Here is a 24,412-nt window from a genome sequence, read left to right on the forward strand (position 1 = left end):
CATACAATCCAATTTATACAATTTATCATAAAATACAAAATATTTTTCATGAATGAAAACAAGATGGCATAGCAGTATAATACAATTTGCAATTAATATAATATTATTTGCATCCTTGTATCAACTTCCTTGAAGAAAGATCATTTCACTTAAAACATTACTTCCTAAATGAAACCTTACTTTGAAAGATTGTTGCGTCACTGGGCAGTAAATGTTTGCATTCTGGGAAGTTGACAAAATAGCTCATAGAGTAGGAATGTCTTAACATGTTACCTCATTCTTCTAAAATCTAAGAGAAAAATTCAAAGCATTTTTCTCAAGGCTTGCTATAGCTATGTAACAGTGGAAGGCATTAGGTAAATTACTCAGCAATGATACAACACATTTGCCTTATATGGCGCTGTGAATTTTGTTGTAACCCTTTAAACATATAATTTAGAAGATTACATGAAGAATACATGTTGAAAAAAACCTTACGGAATTACTGAAATAGCTAACCTATGTTTCATTGATTTCAGTGGTTATCACTTTTGAATGGGCATGTAAATGAACAGTCTTTTTATGTGCTTCATAGGCTTCAAGTGTAGTGATTAAACATCCACTCATAATCTTTTTACTAATGCTAACTAAACTTATTTGCCGGAAGTAAATAGTGTCATTAGTTCAAAGAAATGTAATGTAAAAGTTTTGAGTGTGGTTACCAAAAATCAATTACAAACATACTGAAATGTTAAAACAAGCAGTGTAACTAATACAGATGCTATACACAGTGTTATTTTAAAAGTATTTGTTTCAAATAATACTGTACGTGTTCATTAGTCATAATGTAAAGTTTTGAGTGTGATTACAAAAAAACAATTGTAACCACAGTCAAGTGTTAAAATAAGCAGTGCAACTAATATAAATGTTATATACAGTATTATTTGAAAAGTATTCTTTGTTAATGTGTGACAGACTCCAGTGAATTACAATTTTTAGTACCACATAAAATGAAAAGTAGTATTCTCGTTCTTGGTTAAACATTGTGATTTATTCTATGAATTCTCTGCCACAGTCAAATATATCTTAGAGAAAATGTTGTTAAGCTTTCAAGCATTCACTGATGTCACCAACTGGTGACTTAAGTAAGATAGGCTTGAAATTGATAGAATCATTAAAGGTACTTATCAGGTAAAAGTAATTTTTTAAGTAAAAATTGCAAAGAGTTGATGAGGTCACTTGCCAAAATACATTATAATTTTTAAGTAATTATACATGCTTAATTTTACTCAATCTTTTCTCTAAATTTCACATAAGCCTATTTCATCATAGGCCACAAATATGTCCTTATTTGCATATAACTACTATAATAGTTCCTAATATAGGATAACTAGTACAATAATTCTCTGACCATAGACATTTTCTCTTCTTTTGTTATAATTTTACTCATACGTCATCCCTGAACCATCAGTGAAACTCTCGTAACCTTATTAGCTATTCCAGTATTCGAATTGTAGCTTCCCTTTTTACTGATGTTGAGAAATAATCTCTTTAAAGTGTATGGAATATTTCAGTCAAAAATGTTTTTAAATATTTCTAAAGTTCAGAATGTTTTTGCCCTTGAATGTTTGCTTAATTATTTATCCATGAATTAAAATAATAATAATAATAATAATAATAATAATAATAATAATAATAATAATAATAATAATAATAATAATAATTATTATTATTATTATTATTATTATTTAATTTGTATACCGCCCTTCTCCCGAAGGAATCAGGGCGGTTTACAGCCAGATAAAAATAGCATTCATAGATACAATACAATAAAATCAAAGTTAAAAAACTTATTCAAATTGGCTGATAATTCAAATATAAAATACATAACAACATAAAAACCCCATTAAAATCCTAATAAAACCCATTTTATGCCAGTCCCGCGCGGAAGAATAAATACGTCTTCAGCTCGCGGCGGAAGGTCCGGAGGTCAGCAAGTTGACGAAGTCCTGGGGAAAGCTCATCCAGAGGGCAGGTGCCCCCACAGAGAAGGCTCTCGCCCTGGGGGTCGCCAGCCAGCATTGTTTGGCTGATGGCACCCTGAGGAGACCCTCTCTATGGGAGCGCACCGGTCGGTGGGAGGCATGTGGTAGCAGAAGACGGTCCCGTAAGTATCCCGGTCCTAAGCCATGGAGCGCTTTAAAGGTGGTAACCAACACCTTGGTTACCACAATTATTATTATTCATTTTTCAACTTTATATGGTCAACCATTTCATGAAAAATGACTCTGATACAATAAACATTATAACACATTAATCTAAAAAATTAACAAACCCAGAAACATTGTTATTAAAAGGGGACAGCTATGGCACCACCAAGCAACTCACTGCTTCCTTGAGGGTCAAATATCAACCTTCAATCTCCAATTAAAATGATATTTTTTGTTTATAGCATTTGGCTACTTTTAAAAATTTAATCCTTCTTGCCATTTAAATAATTTAATTTGTGTCCCCTGGATTAATCCATATTGTCTCATTGAAACGTTGTTTTGATGATGTCATAGATAAGAAGGTACGAATAAAAAATATGCATCATGAGACAAATCCTATCCTTTCTGTATTTCCATCATGATATTGCACTGAAGATGTAAGAGAAAGAACTACATGTTTCATTGTTTTGACAAAACCTCCATTTGTTACAGATGCCCATTCATGGTGCTGTGTAGCCCAATGCATAACAACAAAATTAAGCTTCTTAGTTGCTTATATTATTAACTTTTTCAGTATTACTGTCACAAACATCGCAGTGGATAAGCAAACAGAATACAGTATTTCTTGGTAGCCTACAAATGGGATAAATTGTCCCTGTCTCTCTAAGTGGCTTTCAAAGCACCTCATTCAAATTGTGGCACTGGAGTTTCTATTGTTATATGATTTATTACAGCTGAAAATAGTTCAGATGTGAATAGTTTCAAAGGAATATCAATCAAATAAACTGCCTTACGTTCTTTAAGAAGGTTTTAAGTCAGTGGTTTTGGATAGCTACAGGGAATATATACAGAGTTAAAAGGAGGGGTCCTTGGTGCTGTCTGAGCTTGCTTGTTTTCTTGCAGATATTTCATTACCCAAACCAGGTCTGAAATGCTCCCGGTTCAGACCAGATCACCTGATCTGGTAGCGATGGTGGCGGGTGGTTCGGAGAACTAGTAGCAAAAATCCCTGCCCACCTCCCACCCCATGCCCAGCTGAGCCGCACGATCATCAGAGGGTTTTATTTATTTATTTATTTTTAAAAGCAATTTTTGTTCAGCTGAAAAAATGCTTTTAAAAGTAAAAAAAAAAGCCTCTGATGATAGTGCGGCTCATCTGGGATCGTCAGAGTCTTTTAAAAGCATTTTGTAGAGGTTGTAGAAAAAATGCTTTTAAAAGGCTCTGACGATCCCAGCTGAGTTGCCTGATCGTCAGAGACTTTTTCTTTCTTTTAAAGGCAAAAAAAATGCTTTTAAAAGAAAACAAAAGGCTCTGATAATCAGGCAACGGTGCTGGGAGCATCAGAGCCTTTTAAAAGCATTTTTTACAACCTCTTCAGCCAAAGAGGTTGTAGAAAAATGCTTTTAAAAGTAAAAAAAAAAAAGTTGGCCATGCCCACCCAGTCCCATTACCCCCATCACCAGCAAGCCATGCCCACAGAAGCAGTAGTAACAAATTTTACATTTTACCACTGACCCAAACTATGTAACATCATCACTGCTAGTCAAGTAGGAAAGGACCCTGGAGGTCTTCTAGTCCAATCCCCTGCCCAAGCAGGAGACCCTCTACCATTTTGGACAAATGACTGTCCAATCTCTTCTTAAAAACCTCCGGTGCTGGAGAACTAGCAACTTCTGAATCACTGTGCAGAGAAGAGCAACAAAGATGATTAGGGGACTGGAGGCTAAAACATATGAAGAACGGTTGCAGGAACTGGGTATGTCTAGTTTAATAAAAAGAAGGACTAGGGGAGACATGATAGCAGTGTTCCAATATCTCAGGGGTTGCCACAAAGAAGAGGGAGTCAAACTATTCTCCAAAGCACCTGAAGGCAGGACAAGAAGCAATGGGTGGAAACTCATCAAGGAGAGAAGCAACTTAGAACTAAGGAGAAATTTCCTGACAGTTAGACAATCAGTAAGTGGAACAACTTGCCTGCAGAAGTTGTGAATATTCCAACACTGGAAATTTTTAAGAAAATGTTGGATAACCATCTGACTGAGATGGTGTAGGGTTTCCTGCCTGGGCAGGGGGTTGGACTAGAAGGCCTCCAAGGTCACTTCCAACTCTGTTGTTATGTTATGTTATGTAATTGCTCTCACTATCAGGAACTTTCTCCTTAGTTCTAGATTGGATCTTTCTTTGATAAGTTTCCATCTGTTACTTCTTGGCTTGCTCTCAGGTATAATGGAGAATAGGTTGTCCCCCTTTTCTTTGTGACAGCCTCTCAAATACGATTAAGCACATAGGCTGCATTTTTAAAATAAAACCATAATTTATCATTCCTAGTCAAAAACACTATGGTAGGGAGGAAGATGTTATAATAATTCAATAATGTTCATATTTAAAATATTCCATATTTTCCTTCTACTTTTTGTAAATGCATTTGCTAAATGTATGCATGCAATTTTCCATTTACTTTTACTTCTCTTTTAAAAGGTGGCTTTGAAGATCGTGAGGCGTCAAAAAAAAGCAATGTTCTCTATCAGCTTATAGACAGGATAAGAAGAATTGAGTCAGGTATGGGCAAGCTGCTTAAATTTGGTTCATCGTTGCATGCAATATAAGACATTCCATATCTTTCTTGGTCCAAACTCTGGGTAGCCCTGAGAGTAGATAGATAAGCTAATTGTGAATGCCAGTAATGAAAGATTTAGAGATATTCTAAATCCAGTTTATGCAAGTGCGTAATATGTGTGTGTGCTATCTGTGATCAAATTAAATTGAAATTTAAAAAAACCTATAAAACGTCCATATTCTAAACATCTCAGTTGCTATTAAGTAGAGGTAGAGTATGTTTTGCAGTATATTTTTATCATAGCATAAAAAAACCTGTTTTGGTCCCAAGTATTTTACCTAATCAATTTTTCCTCCTTATTTTGCCAACCCTAATGTTCATCAATTTTAACATAGTTTTCCTTACAAATAACACTGATTTTGACTTAATTTTTCCTAAATGTGTTGTAACATTTATGTATGCTTCTAATGAAAGTTGATGCATTGCAGTTGACTATATTTATAATGCTGTTCATGCCATTCATAAGTTTAGATTGTGCCTTTCGCAATAGCTAATTTAAATCAGTCCATAGTGGATGTATTTGATAAACCTTAATAAACATGCTATGGAATTTGCCTGAGTCCAATTTGCATTTCAGTTTCTAGAAAAGTTTCTTCTGCATATCAACTTTAATTCAGTTCAATAAAGAAATATAGTTCAAGACAATGCAAAGTGTTTCTTGGCTTGAGAACTTCACATACATATGAACTACAAAACCTTTTACTTTTAGGGAAGCTTTTTAAAAATATCATTTACATTTATCTTGCTTCACATTAAACATCTGGGAAAAAAATTCTGCCTACGAATAAAATAACTATTAGAGTTTTAGAGATATTCGCTAAAAAAATTATTCTTTAACTAAAAAATAACTTCCTAGTTAAAGAAATATTGGTATGATTCATTGGTGCATTATTTAAATAAGTGTTAAGGAAAAAAGTAGGAGGAGGATATATTTACAATACCAAGAGTGAATCAGCATAGCAGGGCTGACAGGAGGACAGAAATATTCTAAATACTGAGTTTATGATAAATAGTTCTTTAGCATTGAGCCACAGTCATTAATGTTATTACATATTTCTTAAATCATATATATTCAGCATAAGGCAAAGCTTGACTGTAGATGAGAGGAAAAAGCTCATTTATCTGAAGAAAATGTTACTGTTAGCACAATGTTAAGAATGGTATTTTACAACATAAATGTCCTTGCAGGTTTTGAACAAAATAATAAAACAAAGGGAAGACCAACTTTAACATTCTCAGGGAACAATGAGAGAAAAAGATTTTCCCGGGCAGCTACATCGCGCACAGAAAGAATATGGCCAGGAGGTGTTATTCCATATGTCATAGCAGGAAATTTCACTGGTAAGGCAGACCAAGGCATGTATTTATCAGACCCATGAATTAAGCCTTCCCAAATAGAAAAATATATATTTAACAATTCAACTGGAGATGTCTTGAAGACGATTCCTTCTTTTATAATTTTATTCTATTCTATGAAATGGCAATTATTCTTAATGTATTTAATAATACTAAATTTTAAATTATTTGCATATTCTGGAATCTGAACGATACAGATGTATTTCTGTGTGTTATGACTCACCCTATGAATCATTAAAAGAAATTATATAATAAGTAGTAATACTTATTATAAAGCTATGGAAAAGTGGTCATTAACAAATTTAACCAACTTCGCTTTTAGAGTAATGTAACGTATTATATTTTCAATTAGTATTAAATCAGTTTTTCCCCCAGACTTAACTTCTCAGATGTTATTGCATTATAAACTAATATTCCTGCCTGCTGTTGTTGTTGAGTGATTGAATAATGGTTACAGTAATTCAACAACTTCTAGCAAAAGTTGGAAAATGCTGGTGTTAATATTGGGATGCCAAATCTACTCCTTTATTTATTTAAGCAACATTATTGTGCATTCCATTAACTAATAATGAATGCATGTGCATTTCAAGGTTCTAATTCTAATTCTATAAATGGGATATACACATCGACAAAGGATGCACACTGTCTTTAGCAACACAGTAGCAGAGAATGCAGCTTGTAGTGTGGTGAGATTAAGATGGGTAACTTAATCTACACTTTAGAATAGAATAGAATAGAATAGAATAGAACTGGAAGGGACATTGGAAGTCTTCTAGTCCACCCCACTGCTTAAGCAGGAGAACCTATACCATCTCAGACAAGTGACTGTCCAGTCTCTTCTTAATAATCTTTGTACTTTGATACTGTCCAGGAGAATTGATGAATATAAAAAATGATGTAGGTTCCTTTGGATAGGCAAATGCAAGTGTGTCTGTGTGTGTTTGTGTGTGTTGGACAAGAAGAGATAGAGATAGGGTTTAAAAGGGGTGCTGAGTGAATATGTATGAAATACAGAAGGGAATGCCCATGTGAAAGAAGTACTACATTGAAATAATTTGGTTGTATAGTGAGAACAAATGAGGATTAACTCATGAAACAAATATAAGAAAGGGTTGAGAGAAAAAGAAAGGCTGAAAAACGTAAAGTTGATGAGGTCCTCAAAATGAGAGAGGTGAGAAATCTAAAGAACAGATAAGTAGGGTATATGAAGCTTTGTATGGTTCACAGAGACAAGGACTCTGTAAAGGTAAATGGCATGGAGAGCTATAATGAATGACGTTGATGATGTAAAAACATCATCAGATTTAACTATAATTCCTTTTCTTATCTCAAGTCTTAATTGGTTTACTTCTTTTTTGCTCCTTGTATAACATTACATACCCTGAAAGAGAATAGTGTGAACAGAGCGTATGTAAGTGTATATGTGCACGAAGTTTTTCCTTAGTGATGACAGTAAACATATCAATCACTGAATAATCGTTTATTCAAAAGCAACCCTTTCACTGTGTTGCCCATTATTTAATTAAATTATTTCCCATTTTGTGTATAGCTTAATGCTCTGGCATTTGCAACAATATGCTGTTTATTATCTTGCATATACATAAAAGACCATTATCTTGCATATACATAAAAGAACATTATTTCCATGTTATTAACAGCTGTTGGACAAATGGCATAGCAGTAAAAATGAACTGTATTTCATGCACCAATGATAATTCACTAAGACAAACTAATTAAGCATGTTGTTGTACAAGGTTTGGCTGAGGGCTATGTATCCAGCTTGATGGCCACAACTTTTGTGAAGTGTCAGTCTGACAGTTGATATATTTCTTTCTAACCATGGGTAATTAAAAGTCCTTAGGTTAACATGTTTAACATATGCAATTTGTTTATGTATTTCTGCAGAGTAAATCCTTTCTGGAAAATGATTCTTGCTTGTAAGATTTCAATAGTTGCTACCCAGCTCTTCCAACCTACCTTCAGAATTTTGTTGTTTTTAAAACCTTCCTGCCCTCATTTGTTTCAAAACTGAAAATGTAACTTTACTATTGTTGGGGTGATATGTTTTATTTTGTTTCTGAAATTTTTGATTTTGTTACAAATTTTGATTTTAGGCAGCCAACGAGCAATGTTCAAGCAAGCAATGCGACACTGGGAAAAATATACCTGTGTTACATTCATTGAACGAAGTGATGAAGAAAGCTACATAGTGTTTACGTACCGGCCTTGTGGGTAGGTTGATATAAAAGATACGGATTCTAATAAATTGTGAGCCACACTAGAAGAACCAGACCAAACAATCAACACCACAGAAGGCTAGAACTACATTTTATTGAGAGGCTATGATCAGAGAAACTTCCATGTCACCTATATATTTGTGTCAGGTTATAGAATGCAAAAAAGATATGGATTTATGTCTTATTTATGTTTTTGCTTTGATTACTCTGATTGTTAATATTCAGGTCTGTTTTAAGCATTATTATATATTTGTATAATGATGAGAGCAGCAGCAACTTCTGAATTCCTGTCAGCTGCACAGCTGCACAGCCTTATGGGAAGCTGACAGTGAGCATCAGAAATCCTTCCTTCCTTGCTTGCTTGCTTCCTTCCTTCCGAATAAAGAGGAAAATATATATAAAAAAGAGAAAAACAATTAAATTATAAAAAGATAAATTTTATGTATATAAGGGCTTCTCAGGCATAGATAACTTATCTGATGGTTTATGTGGAGGCTGAGTTATATGTGTGAATTCTCAACATAACTGTTTCAATTTAATACAAACCATATTCCACTGTGCATACTGTATATATGTGTACATACTGTTTTTGTATACAGTACAATATATTAATTTTTTTATGAAGAACATAAAAATTAATACAAATCAATAAAAAGTAAAGGGATTCAAAGAAAGAAAGAAGGTAGTACATGAGAAATGCAGAAAGAAAGATCAAAAAGAAATACAAAAAGCTTCCATTTCCTTTTGAGCAAATATAAATGACCAAATTATCTCTTACTCTATAATTACAAAAAGAAAAGCTCACTTTTTTCTATTATCCAATTTTTCTAATTATTAAGGGCATAAATTATATAAGTGCATTTCTCCCCTCCCCCCATTTCATGCAAAAAGCCTGACGGATTTCTGCTCTGCCATGAATGTGGATACTGGTTTTTTTTCTGATTAAAGAAATTAATTTAGCCATTTTTGCAAGTTTCATCATTTTCACTAACCATTCCTACATTGTAAGTAGTGTCGAACCTTCCCAAATTGTATCCTTTTATTATAATCAAGTATGGATTGTTGTCAAATAACTTTTGCAAATTGTAATCTGAAAGGCCATGAAAGGAGGGTTACCTGAGTATTCACTACTGTTCTGTAGAGAACTGAAATGCTCAGGCAGGGAGCAGATGGAAATAGTGGGACAGACAGATGGGAAGAAGAGATTATATGTACTAAGGACTTAGAATGATTAACTTAAAAATGATTTCCCCAAAATGTGATGCTTATTAAAATGTTTCTATTGTGATTTTATTTAATGTGACCTACATGTCCTGAACAAACAGTGGATTTCTGAAATAGGTCAAAAGCTTCTCATTTTCAGAGTGTTTAATTCTCATATGTAAAGTAGCATACAACCTACATTGGACAGTGAACTCTGTTTCAATAGTTATATGGCTGTAGCCAGTGATGGGATTCAAATAATTTAACAACCGGTTCTCTGCCCTAATGACCGGCTGGGTAGGTGTGTCTGGGTGGTCATGTGACTGGGTTGGCATGGCCAATTTGACCTCACTCATGTCGAGGGGCACTTCTCCTCACCCAGCCTCTCCTCGCCACGCCTGACCATGCCTCACCCCTCCCCGCCCAGCCACTCCTTGTCATGCCCAGCTACTGGACCTGCTGCCCAGCCGGGTGAGCGACCGGACAGCAAGACAAGGAGTGGCTGGGAGGGGAAGGGCAAGGTGGGTCCAGGCATGGGGACGCATACTATTCAACCAGTTCACCAAACTGCACAAAATGTTAGCTACTGGTTCTACCGAACCTGTGCGAACTGGCTGAATCCCCCCACTGGCTGCAACCCAAACCTATAGTCTAATAACAAACTCAGTTTCTTAATAGGGATTATTATGGAAGCAAAATATTTTGCTTTACACAAGAGGAAGGTTTACCAGACTTGGAAGCATCTGCAGAAAAAACAAGAATAGAACATTTTGACATTTTGACAGTAGGCACCATTGTGCCTACCGTCCGTGTACTAATGTTCCCTTTAATTGTATTCATTTTATGTATTCAATTCATGGTTATACTGATATATATTATCTAATACGTACTCGAAAAATAAATAAAATAAATAATAAATAAATAAAATCCTCAAAGATCTTCAGTATCTCTCATTGCGATATTCTGTTCTAAATCCTACATGTCAGTATAATTTCCAGTCTGAAGAACTCTTGAAGAAGTTTATGACATACACAATATATATGCCTGGATGATTTGCTTTCATCCTTTAATTTTATTGTTGAAGAGCTTCAGATCGAAAGACAATAGGATACGTGAACTTGGAATTTTACCTATCAGCACTACCAGTGCAGTCGTCTTCTATCCCATAAGGATATTGAAAGTTACTTAAAAAAGCACTCATTGGAAACTGTGAAAAAGCAATAGCGAATAAGGAATATAAGTGTCAACTTCTTATGAGTTTGCAGTTTTGACCTAGAATATTACAGTCCATTTTATTCAGTTTTACTTGACTTCTCTGTGGTAAATAAAAGCTTCTGTGTCATTAGCCAAAATTGTGTAGGCTTTTATGGCTTTTTAAGAGATTAAAAGTGACATACGATATTTATGTTTACTGCCTTCTTCCTGCCCCCCAGCTCCACTTCTTGAAGAGGAATTTCAACTGTGAAAGGATTCATGTTTCTTATTTCAAAACCATTTCCCCATTAGAATCTTCCACCTATGACAGGGACAGTTGATTTAAAAAGTAACTACCAGCACCCAGTCATATATCTTTAATATGTGAGCTAGGTGTGTTTTTTTGTTTTTTGTTTTTTACCATATACTGTTTTAGTTACAGGATCAGGTTGCAATTGATCGTATGCGAAGAATCATTTCGTTTTCATTTATATTTACTTATATCTAGTATATACAACATATGAAAGCATCTGGATACAAATGTTGTGACCCAGGCCCAAGTAGGTAGTAATAAACTTAGTCCGTGGAAAAACAAACTTTATTCGAACAGCTGGGAATTACTTCATTCCCAGCATCGTTCAACTCAAAGTAAAACAAATGCCTCCCAACACAAATTCCTCAGTTATCTCACAAACCTTAGTCCAATTAGGCAAACTGCCAAAGGCCCTCCCTGGCAAACGTCCAGAAGCCACAAAAACAAAGATGTAGATGAAGGAGAAGATGTTGTTTTCCAGCAAAGCTGAAACACTGGTGCTGGTCTGTTTTAAGCCTTATGGGAGGGGCCAATCATCTCTTGGCCCTACTCCCGAGTCATCCTCTTTGCTTGAGCTGCTCTTGCCTTCTGGCAGCTCTTCTCATGTGTGCATTAGGAACAGGCTCCTCCTGTTCCTCTGCCTCACTACTCTCAGTCTCTGGAGGCTCTGGAGTCTGCATTTCACTTCCTGATGGCCTTGGACTGTGCTCAGCCTCATTGCTCTCCGACTCCGTTGCCAACTCCGTAGACTGCTGAGGGACCACAACAACAAATACATGCATCTAAGAAAATATAGATTATAAAATATATATCATAATGTACCATATTTATATAATATATTTAGATTTACTTGTATCTCGTACATATAATATACATATTATGTAATAAATATATTTAATAAAGCTATTTATTTAAAAAAATCCTACAATAAAATGTGAAATTAAAAAAAACTAAATAAAAATCTCAGCTCCTTCTTGGAATTGTACATTTAAATGATTTCAATTTTTGTCTTGCCCTAAATTACAGATGCTGCTCCTATGTAGGCCGAAGAGGCAATGGTCCTCAAGCAATCTCTATTGGCAAGAATTGTGATAAGTTTGGGATTGTTGTTCATGAATTGGGACATGTAATAGGATTTTGGCATGAACACACAAGACCAGACCGAGATGATCATGTCACCATCATCCGAGAGAACATTCAACCAGGTGAGACAATTCTAGGGTGGTATCTCAGATACTTTAGGCTAATGTCATAGATTAAAACTGCCATCAGGATTGAGCTTTTGAGAATTGTAGTTTTTTTTTGGTTTTTTAAAATTTGTATTTATATCCCGCCCTTCTCCGAAGACTCAGCGCGGCTTACACTATGTTAAGCAATAGTCTTCATCCAATTGTATATTATATACAAAGTCAACTTATTGCCCCCAACAATCTGGATCCTCATTTTACCTACCTTATAAAGGATGGAAGGCTGAGTCAACCTTGGGCCTGATGGGGCTTGAACCTGCAGTAATTGCAAGCAGCTGCTGTTAATAACAGACTGTCTTAGCAGTCTGAGCCACCAGAGGCCCTAGAACAGGGGTGTTAAACTCAATTTCATTGAGGGCCATATCAGGGCTGTGGTTGACTTTGGGCGAGGGAGACGGGGTATAGCTGATCTGGTGGGTGTGGCCAACTCAGTGAGTGTGGCCAACTCAGTGGGCATGTCCAGCTTGACACCACTCCCCAAACTGCTGGCATGTGTTCTCTTTGCATTGGGTAGCCAGGCCAAAGCTATGCTGGCCTAATCTTTCCTTTTTGCATTGGATAGACCAGGCCGAAACTACATTGGCCTGATCTTTCCTCTTCACACTGGGTAGACCAGGCTGAAGCCATGCTGGCCCAATTTTTTCTCTTCACACTGGGTGGACTAGGATGGCACCCTGGGCCACATTTGACCACATCGTGAAACGGATGCAGCCTGTGGCTTTGAGTTTGATACCCCGATCTAGAAGGTACCTGATATGCCATGTGGGAATGGAGCATCAAATTATTGGTCTAATATTTTGGTAACTAAAAATTTGTCTGTTAATTTTTGTTTGGATATAAGCATTAAATCTTCTACTGGTAGATTAAACTTGTAATTCTCCTAATGAAATGGGTATTGTTTTAATTGGTTCCCAATTTCCTTACTTGCTTCATTTCATATAAATGTTGTTTAGTTCAGACGTCCCCAGTCCCTGGTTCTTGGACCAGCACTGGTCACAAGATACCAGAAACTGGTTCACGCAAACAAGCGAAGCCCCATTCACAGGAAGCAGGCAGCACATGAAACCACGCCCCCTCTGGTTCATGGAAAAAGCTTTCCCAATGGAACTGGTCCCTGGTGCCCAAAAGGTTGGGGGCCACTGGTTTAGTTGGTTGATATGTTCTGTTTATTACTGATTTATAAGACATGAATATTGGATCTCTAAGTTATTATATTTTTATTGTGGCTGTAATTATTTTAATTATTTGGATTGTTGTTGTTTTTGTGTGGGGTTATTTATTGCTACCTGCCCAGAGACCTAGTAGTGGGATGAGTGGCCATAAAAATTGTTTATGTAAATAAATGAAGAAGGATACTTCCAAGGATGGAGTACCGTGGATGGAAAAAAGGAAGGAAAAGATCTTTAGATGGGGACAATTATTGAAGAAATTATAGAAATAAATGTACATAATGATAATCTCCAATAAAGATTAAAGCAATCTTTAATAGTCAGGTCTATAGAAAAGATAAAATCTTCTTTTATCACTCAAATCTGACTCCTGTTGACTTCATTAACACATCCATATAGTTTCTGAGAACAGTTATACAATAGTTTATCAGTATCATCTTCAGGGATATCTCCCCCCCACCCCCCGCACTCCAATCAAGCCTGTAGACCTGAAGTTTTCTGGTGGGCTGGCCATCTAAGTACTAACCAGATTTAATCTTGCTTGGCTTTTTGAGTTCAACTGCGTTCAACTAGGTACTGCTCCTTCTAATGCCTGGGCTATGTTGTATTGTTAATTAATAATATGTGCTATAAAAATTGCAACCAATGTCTTTATGTTTCCACAATGCATTGTAGAAAATAAGAAAGTAAGCGTGGAATAATCAAGTCAGAGGGTGACAGGAAATAATAGTTTTCTTAATGTGCTGCATACCAAGATGACATTTCAGACAATTATTCCATCAGTAATTCAGTTCATGAGCAAACAGGTACATTGTTATTGCTGTTTAAAGGAAAAAAAAATTAGAAAGCTGCTTTTACCTGTGCACATATATCACAATCAATTAATTCCGCGTTAGCCTTTGCAAGCAAACTGTTTGTATCTACCCATAATATATTATAATTTGCCTATGAAAAGGAGTTATGGATTTTCCCCCCTTTCTTCCTTTTGAAAAATGTTTGAAATCTTCTGAATTACAGGCCAGGAGTACAACTTTTTGAAGATGGAGCCTGGAGAAGTGAATTCTCTGGGAGAACCTTATGATTTTGATAGCATTATGCACTATGCCAGGAACACGTTCTCAAGGTTGGAGTCTCAGGTTATACCTTTTGTCTTATAATTCTATTCTTCAATGTGAATATTCTGTGTATGTAGGCAGTCGTCAGAATTGCTTTGTGATGTTGTACCTCTTTGATAGATGCCAGAATAGAATAGAATAGAACAGAACAGAACAGAACAGAACAGAACAGAACAGAATAGAATTTTTTATTGGCCAAGTGTGATTGTACACACAAGGAATTTGTCTTGGTGCATATGCTCTCAGTGTACATAAAAGAAAAGATATATTTGTTAAGAATCAACACTTAATGATAGTCATAGGGTACAAATAAGCAATCAAATCATATTAGGAAACAGTCAATATAAATTGTAAGGATACCAGCAACAAGGTTACAGTCATACAGTCATAAGTGGGAGGAGATGATAGGAACATTGACAAGATTAATAGTAGTGCAGACTTAGTAAATTGTGCATCTTAGTAATATGTATTTTGTGGCTTTATTAAAGATTTCATAGTAAAACATTGTTGATGATTTTTGTTAAAGGAAGTTTCTTAAACTGCAGTTTTGTGTCAGATTTTTTCCAAATACTATTCTGGAAAACTTGCCCATTCTGAGAAAAGATAGAGGAATCCGTGTTTACATTTTTAGCTTATAGACATCGTTTTCAGAACCATTGGAACAAGCCCATATTCAGAACCATATGGAAGTAACAAGCTGAAGAATGGTTTCTTAGAATGCTAGGGGGAAAAAAAGGCTTTAAAAGCCATGCTTAATATCTTTAGAAACTATTCTATAGAAAAAATAATCCCTGTGCTGATAATAGAAACAGTGTATAATGCTCCAGCAATTATATGATTAAAAACTTGTAGTTTGAAGATAATATATCTTTTTAATCATGAAGGACAAATAATTTGTTCATTTAAAATTAATTATTTTGAAAATGATGTGTGTAATTACAAAATGAATCAATCCGGTCCTTTTGATGCAGGCATATCTTTTGCATACAATTATATTATTATTATTATTATTTTCTGAATAGAGACATGCTTTTGGTTTCTTCTATCCCATGGATAGCCTCTTGCATGTTGATTGGTTTTACCATTATTAACATTTTACAATAATTAGTTGGTTCCAATCTGAAACACTGCCTCTTTTGATTAAGGAGCCAGAAGCCTTTTCTGATTATGTCCCTAAGGTTTGCTGTTATTTTAAATAAATATTTTTAAGTATTCTTGTCACTGTAATGAAAATGTCAACAGAACAATTGCATTAATCTCACACACATCAAAAGCTGTGAAAATTATTGTGCGCACAATATATACTGAGATTTTGAAAAAGCAAATGAAGGCCTTTGGTGCAGCTTTTAATGAACTAATTAGGAATACGAGAACCAATACTTGTATTGTGGATTTTTTTTTTTTGTTCGTAATATTCTGTTGAAATAAGTATAATTAAAATAATTGGTCAAGATCAAGATGATGTGGTGTTAGAACAAGGCCTTGAACAGAACAGTTTCTTCACCTATTGTGTGAATGTCAGGAGCAAGCCAGACTAATCAAATAACCATGTTATTATAATTGTTAACTTTTCCATTTCACTGGCTGCTTTTTGTTACGAAGAATATCTTAAATAAATTCAAAACTCTCGATATGAAAAATAAGTTGGGGTTTGTTTATTTTTTTTGGCTTCTTAATTATTTTTAGGGGTATGTTTCTGGATACCATACTTCCTTCCCGTGATGATAATGGAATCCGACCGGCCATTGGTCAACGCACACGACTAAGTAAAGGCGATATTGCACAAGCCAGAAAGCTGTACAGATGTCCAGGTATTGAATCGTAGAGAATAAGCATGAAGAAGCATATTCTAATATAATTAATGAGGTCTAACTATAATTCTGAATAAGGTGTTTTCTTATCTGCTTCTATTCAGGCAGTTACTTAAGGTGAGATCATAAACATTCTTAAGGCATTAAGGGATCAGTGGCTTGAATCTGAGTTTACCATCTCAAGAGGCAGTTCTGTGCTTTCCTAATGTAGCTGTTCACTTGCTGGAGATGACAGTGGGGGAAAAAAATGATTCATTCTATCATTTCTTATTTAAGGTAGTATACTTTAAATCCAGATCTATATTTAGACTGATGATGCATTTGTTTAGCATACTTCAGCAGGGAAATCTAGTTGCTCTGCAGAACAGTAGTCCTAGGTTTTTGTTTTTTGTTTTTAGAAGATGTAATGAGTCATAAAATAAGTGCAACATTTGATCAAAAAATCTAGTTGGAGAAAGCCTTGAAACTTATTTATTTATTTATTTATTATTCACATTTTTATACCGCCATTCTCCGTAGACTCAGGGCGGTGTACAGCAAATAAAATGACAAAAAAGTTTTCAATTAGCAATAATAATAAAACTTGATTCTTTGGCTCTTACAGAAAACTTGGTTCATGTGGCCCTAAAATCTCAGTAAATTCCTTCCTTACTGCACTTTTTGAGCTTTCAGAATTTCAGAATTCCTCCATGTTTCAATTTCTTTTCTCACCTATGAAGCAGAGGTGGGTTTCAGCAGGTTCTGACCAGTTCTGGAGAACCGGTAGCAGAAAATTTGAGTAGTTCGGAGAACTGGTAGTAAAAATTCTGACTGGCCCCGCCCCCATCTATTCTCTGCCTCCCAAGTCCCAGCTGATCGGGAGGAAATGGGGATTTTGCAGTAACCTTCCCCTGGATTGGGGTGGGAATGAAGATTTTACAGTATCCTTCCCCTGCCACGCCCACCAAGCCATACCACGCCCACCAAGCCACATCTACAGAACCGGTAGTAAAAAAAATTTTGAAACCCACCACTGCCATGAAATCCTATCTGATAGTACAAGGAACCACTTATGTGATACTCATTTTGAAACTTTTTTTTTAATGGGTGCCAGTTAGGGAAGGACATTAAAAGAGCTGTTCCCTCTTCCTAAGACATGCAGTTTACATGTTTGCATGTATGTCCATCTATGTGTCTCCCCAATAACTTCCTCTGATTTTACCTTTTGCATATTATTCTAAATGCTTCGCAAGCTGTATTATGATACAACTATGTCAAAACCAGAGAAGATGCTGGATGCTGCATATGGAAGGCATAATATGACATCCAATTCGTGTTCAGCTAATACATATTATTAAGGAACACACACACACATGCATAAAAATGATAAGCTATTTCAGTTTATAACCCTTATAACCCTTCCACAAAATAAACAATTCAGCTTAATAATTATTGTATTTAATTGGGTTAAGTTGATAATATAAGTTTTCAACATAATTGCATCTAATTACTTTCTAAGGATTTAAAATTATGCTCTTTCTAATACTAGGTAGATATATTAATAATTATTCACCATGTCATTTTATTATTAGATTTTTGCTTATTTGCATTCACAATATTTTAAATGTACCAACAATCTCGAGTTAGGGCTTCATAGACTCTACAATTAGTTTAAAGACCAATTCTTTTTATCTTTTTGCAAATGAAAGAGGTGGTGAAGGGATGAGGATCAGGTAGGCTTGAAATTTACAGAGATTTCTTCATTCATAAGGGGAAAAAAACCCAGCGGTTTCTATAATATCCAAACTAAGCATAAAAATAAAAATCTTTTATTATGAACACTTAAAACAATAAGTTTTAACTATTTACAGTAGTTGTGTTATAAAATGAAATTGAATGGGTTAGGAATAAACTAATCCTCCACCTCAATCATACATAAACAAGATCCTCATTCATATCACATTACAAGATCTTTAATAATTTTATAATTGAAATTTGGAGAAAAAATATCCATAATTCTCCATGAGTGCATATATGAAGCTATATATAAAGAGATGGCTTTCACACTACACTTTACAATTGATTTTCTGTGTCGCTTTAATGTCCAACTTCTTCCAACATTGTATGTATAGAAGTCCTCAACTTACAACCACAATTAAGCCCAGAATTTCCATTGCTAAGCGAGACTGTTGTTGGGTGAATTTTGCCCCATTTTATGATCTTTCTTGCCACCATTGTTAAGTGAATCATTGCAGTTGTTAGTTAGTAACATGGCTGTAATGTGAATCTCGCTTCTCCATTGACTTTGCTTATTAGAAAGTCACAAAAGGTGATGATTACATGACCTTGAGGGTCACTGCAGCTGTCATAAATATGAACCAGTTGCCAAATATCCAAATTCTGATCACGTGACCATGGGGATGCTGCAACAATCATAAATGGGGAAAATGGTTATAAGTCACTTTTTTCAATGTCATTGTAACTTCAAACGGTCACTGAATGAAGGGTTGTAAGTCGAGGACTAGCCTGTTTTGGACTTCCAAATTATTATACCTCAAACTAAAAAAACAAAACCTGAGGAAAAATAACATTTTAAATCTGTATTGCAGGTGAGCATTTTAGACTGGCCGCTTCATATTGCAATTAACCCACAGATGAGTTTCGATGACACTGCTGGTTGTCTTTTCAATGGTTTCATTGTTTGTTATTCTGCTGGTTTTGTTTCTTTTCTGTCGCTAGGAAGTTTTTCAGACTAGAAACAAAGTTTAATGCAGCTTTAATTCTACAGCAACCAGCATCAGGAAACCCAAGACACCAAACCCGGTGCAGTTTGGTGGAATTAGTAATGATTGCAGAGTTAAAAATAAACTGTTGATAATTAGCTATGGCATTTACTTTGAAAATGTCTAGTGCTGAATAAATTATTTAATATGCAACTCATATTTGATTAGAATGTCATGTGATGCAGGCTTGGTGTATAGAGTGAAAGGAAAAATATTTTAGGGTAAGCCAATGATTCTTTTTCTGCAGATACGGAAAGATGTTAGTCTGCGCTATTAGACATTTTCACATGGCCTTACAGATACTTTCCTTACATGTTTAGAATGGACTTTAAAATTGTTACACTCGTATATATTACTATTATATATATAATAGTATATATGAACACTATTATATTATGAATGATATTTTATATATATATATGTGTGTGTGTGTGTGTGTGTGTGCGAGTGTGTGTATGTATGTATGTGTATATATATATATATATATAGGTCTTTGGTTGTTCGGGTTTTCTCCCGTGTAAAATTGGAAGTGTCTTGGCGACGTTTCGACGAAGTCTCATTCGTCATCTTCAGGCTTCAGCTTCGTGCTTCTGGGAGCAATGTGTGATCGCAGCTGTTTCTTCCTTTTAACTGCTAGTGGGGGTTTGAACTGATTGGGTGGGAGCTTGGCTGTGCTCTGATTGGATGGGGGTTTTTCTGTGCTCTGATTGGCTGGGGTGTGTCCTGTGTTGGTGGGGGCTTGGTTGTGCTCAGTCTAGTCTGTGCTGCAGGGGATTTGAGCTGGTGAGCTGCACTGCTGTTGTTTGGCTTCGTATTCGTGGTCGTGCTACATCTTCATAGTGGGTGTCAGTCTGCTGCATGTATGGATTGGAGGGGTTTGAAATGGCTAATGTTGCAGCTGCGGTCTGGCTTCTGGTCCTTGGTCGTGCTTCATGATCAGTGTGGGTTTGGGTCTGCTTTCTGGGTGGATGTGTGGTGGTGACATCCTGTGTGGACCTCGTGAGTGTGGGTCTGGTGTCATTCCTCGTGTTAGGGACACGTTTGTCAATAAGGGCAGGTTTCCAAATGGCTGGTAGGCGGGAGGTATCATCTCGTTTGTTCATGCTGTGTGGGCGTTTTTCTATCTCGATGGCTTCTCTGATTATTCTGTTGTTAAAGTGTTCAGTTTTGGCGATAGTTCTGGTCTTTTAAAGTCAATATCGTGTCCTGTGACTTTAAAGTGTTGGACCAGGAAGAAGTTGGTTCCTCTTTTGGAATGAGTTCTTGTGTCCATCAAAGCGTGCACTTATTCTTCTGTTGGTTTGTCCAATGTGTGTGGTGGGGCAGGCGGTGCATGGGATTTCTTATACTCCTTGAGTAACTAACTCTATTTTGTCTTTGGGGTTTCTTAGGATGGTGGATATTTTTGGTTTGTGCAGAATGCTGTCTTGATGTTATGTTTGTGGAGGATCTTGCTGATTCTGTCTGTGGTGCCTTTTATATGGGAGGAGGGCTGCACAGACATTGGAACCTCTCTGAAGATTTTAGTGTTTGATAAGAACACTGAACTCATTGGAAAGAACCAACTTCCCTGGTCCAACACTTAAAGTCACAGGACACGATATTGACTTTAAGACCAGAACTAGCTAAAGGAACACTGTAACAGAATAATCAGAAGCCATCGAGATAAACGCCACAGCATGAACAAGCAGATGTACCTCCTACCAGCCATTTGAAACCTGCCCTTATTGACAAGCGTGTCCCTAACACGAGGAATGACACCAGACCCACTCACGGTCCACAGGATGTCACACACATCACCCAGCAAACCCGATCAGGAAGCGACCAAGGACCAGAAGCCAGACGCAGCTGCTGCCACTAAACCCCTCATTCATGCAGCAGACTGACACCCACTACGAAGATGTAGCACGACCACGAACACGAAGCCAAACAGCAGCAGTGCAGCTCACCAGCTCAAATCCCCCTGCAGCACAGATTAGACTGAGCACAACCAAGCCCCCACCAACACAGGACACACCCCCATCCAATCAGAGCACAGAAAAAACCCCATCCAATCAGAGCACAGCCAAGCTCCCACCCAATCAGTTCAAACCCCCACTAGCAGTTAAAAAGGAAGAAACAGCTGCAATCACACATTGCTCCGAGACGCATGAAGCTGAAGCCTGAAGATGACGAATGAGACTTCGTCGAAACATCGCCAAGACACTTCCAATTTTACGTGGGAGAAAACCCGAATAATCAAAGACCTACCTACCTACCTACCTACCTACCTACCTACCTACCTACCTACCTACCTACCTACCTACCTACCTACCTACATACATACATACATATATATATATATATATATATATATATATATATATATATATATATATATATATATATATATATATATATATATATATATATATATAGGTTATTGGGTTTTCTCCCGTGTAAAATTGGAAGTGTCTTGGCGATGTTTCGGGTCTCATTCGTCATCTTCAGGCTTCTGGGAGCAATGTGTGATTGCAGCTGTTTCTTCCTTTTAACTGCTAGTGGGGTTTGAACTGATTGGGTGGGAGCTTGGCTGTGCTCTGATTGGATGGGGTTTTCTGTGCTCTGATTGGCTGGGGTGTGTCCTGTGTTGGTGGGGGCTTGGTTGTGCTCAGTCTAATCTGTGCTGCAGGGGATTTGAGCTGGTGAGCTGCACTGCTGCTGTTTGGCTTCGTGTTCGTGGTGGTGCTACATCTTCATAGTGGGTGTCAGTCTGCTGCATGTATGGATTGGAGGGTTTGAAATGGCTAATGTTGCAGCTGCGGTCTGGCTTCTGGTCCTTGGTCGTGCTTCCTGATCAGTGTGGGTTTGGGTCTGCTTTCTGGGTGGATGTGGTGGTGACATCCTGTGTGGACCTCGTGAGTGTGGGTCTGGTGTCATTCCTCGTGTTAGGGACTCGTTTGTCAATAAGGGCAGGTTTCAAATGGCTGGTAGGCGGAGGTATCATCTCGTTTGTTCATGCTGTGTGGGCGTTTTCTATCTCGATGGCTTCTCTGATTATTCTGTTGTTAAAGTGTTCAGTTTTGGCGATAGTTCTGGTCTTTTAAAGTCAATATCGTGTCCTGTGACTTTAAAGTGTTGGACCAGGAAGTTAGTTCCTCTTTTGAATGAGTTCTTGTGTTCTTCAATGCGTGCACTTATTCTTCTGTTGGTTTGTCCGATGTATGTGGTGGGGCAGGCGGTGCATGGGATTTTATATACTCCTTGATTTTCTAACTCAATTTTGTCTTTGGGGTTTCTTAGGATGTTATGTTTGTGGAGGATCTTGCTGATTCTGTCTGTGGTGCCTTTTATAGAATCAGCAAGATCCTCCACAAACATAACATCAAGACAGCATTCTGCACAAACCAAAAAATATCCATAATTCTCCATGAGTGCATATATGAAGCTATATATAAAGAGATGGCTTTCACACTACACTTTACAATTGATTTTCTGTCGCTAGGAAGTTTTTCAGACTAGAAACAAAGTTTAATGCAGCTTTAATTCTACAGCAACCAGCATCAGGAAATGTGGAATTAGTAATGATTGCAGAGTTAAAAATAAACTGTTGATAATTAGCTATGGCATTTACTTTGAAAATGTCTAGTGCTGAATAAATTATTTAATATGCAACTCATATTTGATTAGAATGTCATGTGATGCAGGCTTGGTGTATAGAGTGAAAGGAAAAATATTTTAGGGTAAGCCAATGATTCTTTTTCTGCAGATATGGAAAGATGTTAGTCTGCGCTATTAGACATTTTCACATGGCATTACAGATACTTTCCTTACATGTTTAGAATGGACTTTAAAATTGTTACACTCGTATATATTACTATTATATATATATTTGCTGTGCTGTCATGTTTAAATTTACTGTGTTTCCCAAAAATAAGACCGGTCTTATATTAATTTTGCTCCAAAAGATGCATTTTCTGGTTAGGTCTTATTTTCGGGGAAATAGGGTAGGTAAGACTGAATATAACATTAGCAAAAGAGCAATATCACCAGCCTATAGTAATCCAATTGATGATTTTTTTTGAGTTAACATCTAAAGGTTTTGAAAATATCTTATAATTAATTTGCTTTTATTTATTCCTGTGACTGGCCTACTGCACTGGGATAAGGAAATGCAGGTCTCAAATATGAGATGTTCAGAAGACATTCAGATCTGCAGAAAAAGCCAGTTGTTGATTGAAACCCATAAAGATAATTCAGAAATTGTGTAGTAGCAGAAGTGTCTGCAGGGTATGATAAAAACCCCATCCAATCAGAGCACAGAAAACCCCATCCAATCAGAGCACAGAAAACCCCATCCAATCAGAGCACAGCCAAGCTCCCACCCAATCAGTTCAAACCCCACTAGCAGTTAAAAAGGAAGAAACAGCTGCAATCACACATTGCTCCCAGAAGCACGGTTGAAGCCTGAAGATGACGAATGAGACTTCGCGTCGCCAAGACACTTCAATTTGCGGGAAAAACCCAACTGAAAAAATATATATATATATATATATATATATATATATATATATATATATATATATATATATATATATATATATATATATATATATATATATATATAGGTCTTTGGTTATTGGGTTTCTCCGTGTAAAATTGGAAGTGTCTTGGCGACGTTTCGACGAAGTCTCATTCGTCATCTTCAGGCTGGGCGATTGCAGCTGTTTCTTCCTTTTAACTGCTAGTGGGGTTTGATATGATAAAAACCCCACTAACCAAAGACCCCAACCTACCTACCTACCTACCTACCTACCTACCTACCTACCTACCTACCTACCTACCTACCTACCTACCTACCTACCTACATACATACATACATACATACATACATACATACATACATACATACATACATACATACATATATATATATATATATATATATATATATATATTTGCTGTGCTGTCATGTTTAAATTTACTGTGTTTCCCCAAAAATAAGACCGGGTCTTATATTAATTTTTGCTCCAAAAGATGCATTTTCTGGTTAGGTCTTATTTTGGGGGAAATACGGTACTAAATGTACCCATCTGGATGACAATCTTAACTGGGGCTTATTTTGGGAGTAGGGCTTATATTACAAGCATCTTGAAAAATCATGCTATGACTTATTTTCCGGTTAGGTCTTATTTTCGGGGAAATAGGGTAGGTAAGAC

The 24,412-nt window shown here is 36.4% G+C and overlaps 1 protein-coding gene across 1 annotated transcript in view; it reads left to right on the forward strand.

Annotated features, from left to right (window-relative positions):
• The window catches only part of TLL1 (tolloid like 1), a 162,329-nt gene that overhangs the window by 90,754 nt on the left and 47,163 nt on the right, over positions 1-24,412 (forward strand). Inside the window, exons 3-8 of the mRNA XM_058193320.1 lie at positions 4,669-4,749; positions 5,996-6,148; positions 8,278-8,395; positions 12,137-12,315; positions 14,544-14,649; positions 16,328-16,452. Of these exons, the coding sequence (XP_058049303.1) occupies positions 4,669-4,749; positions 5,996-6,148; positions 8,278-8,395; positions 12,137-12,315; positions 14,544-14,649; positions 16,328-16,452 (762 nt within the window). The remainder of the gene's footprint in view (positions 1-4,668; positions 4,750-5,995; positions 6,149-8,277; positions 8,396-12,136; positions 12,316-14,543; positions 14,650-16,327; positions 16,453-24,412) is intronic.

The sequence above is a fragment of the Ahaetulla prasina genome, chromosome 8, assembly GCF_028640845.1.
Source record: "Ahaetulla prasina isolate Xishuangbanna chromosome 8, ASM2864084v1, whole genome shotgun sequence".
Classification (NCBI taxonomy): Eukaryota; Metazoa; Chordata; class Lepidosauria; order Squamata; family Colubridae; genus Ahaetulla; species Ahaetulla prasina.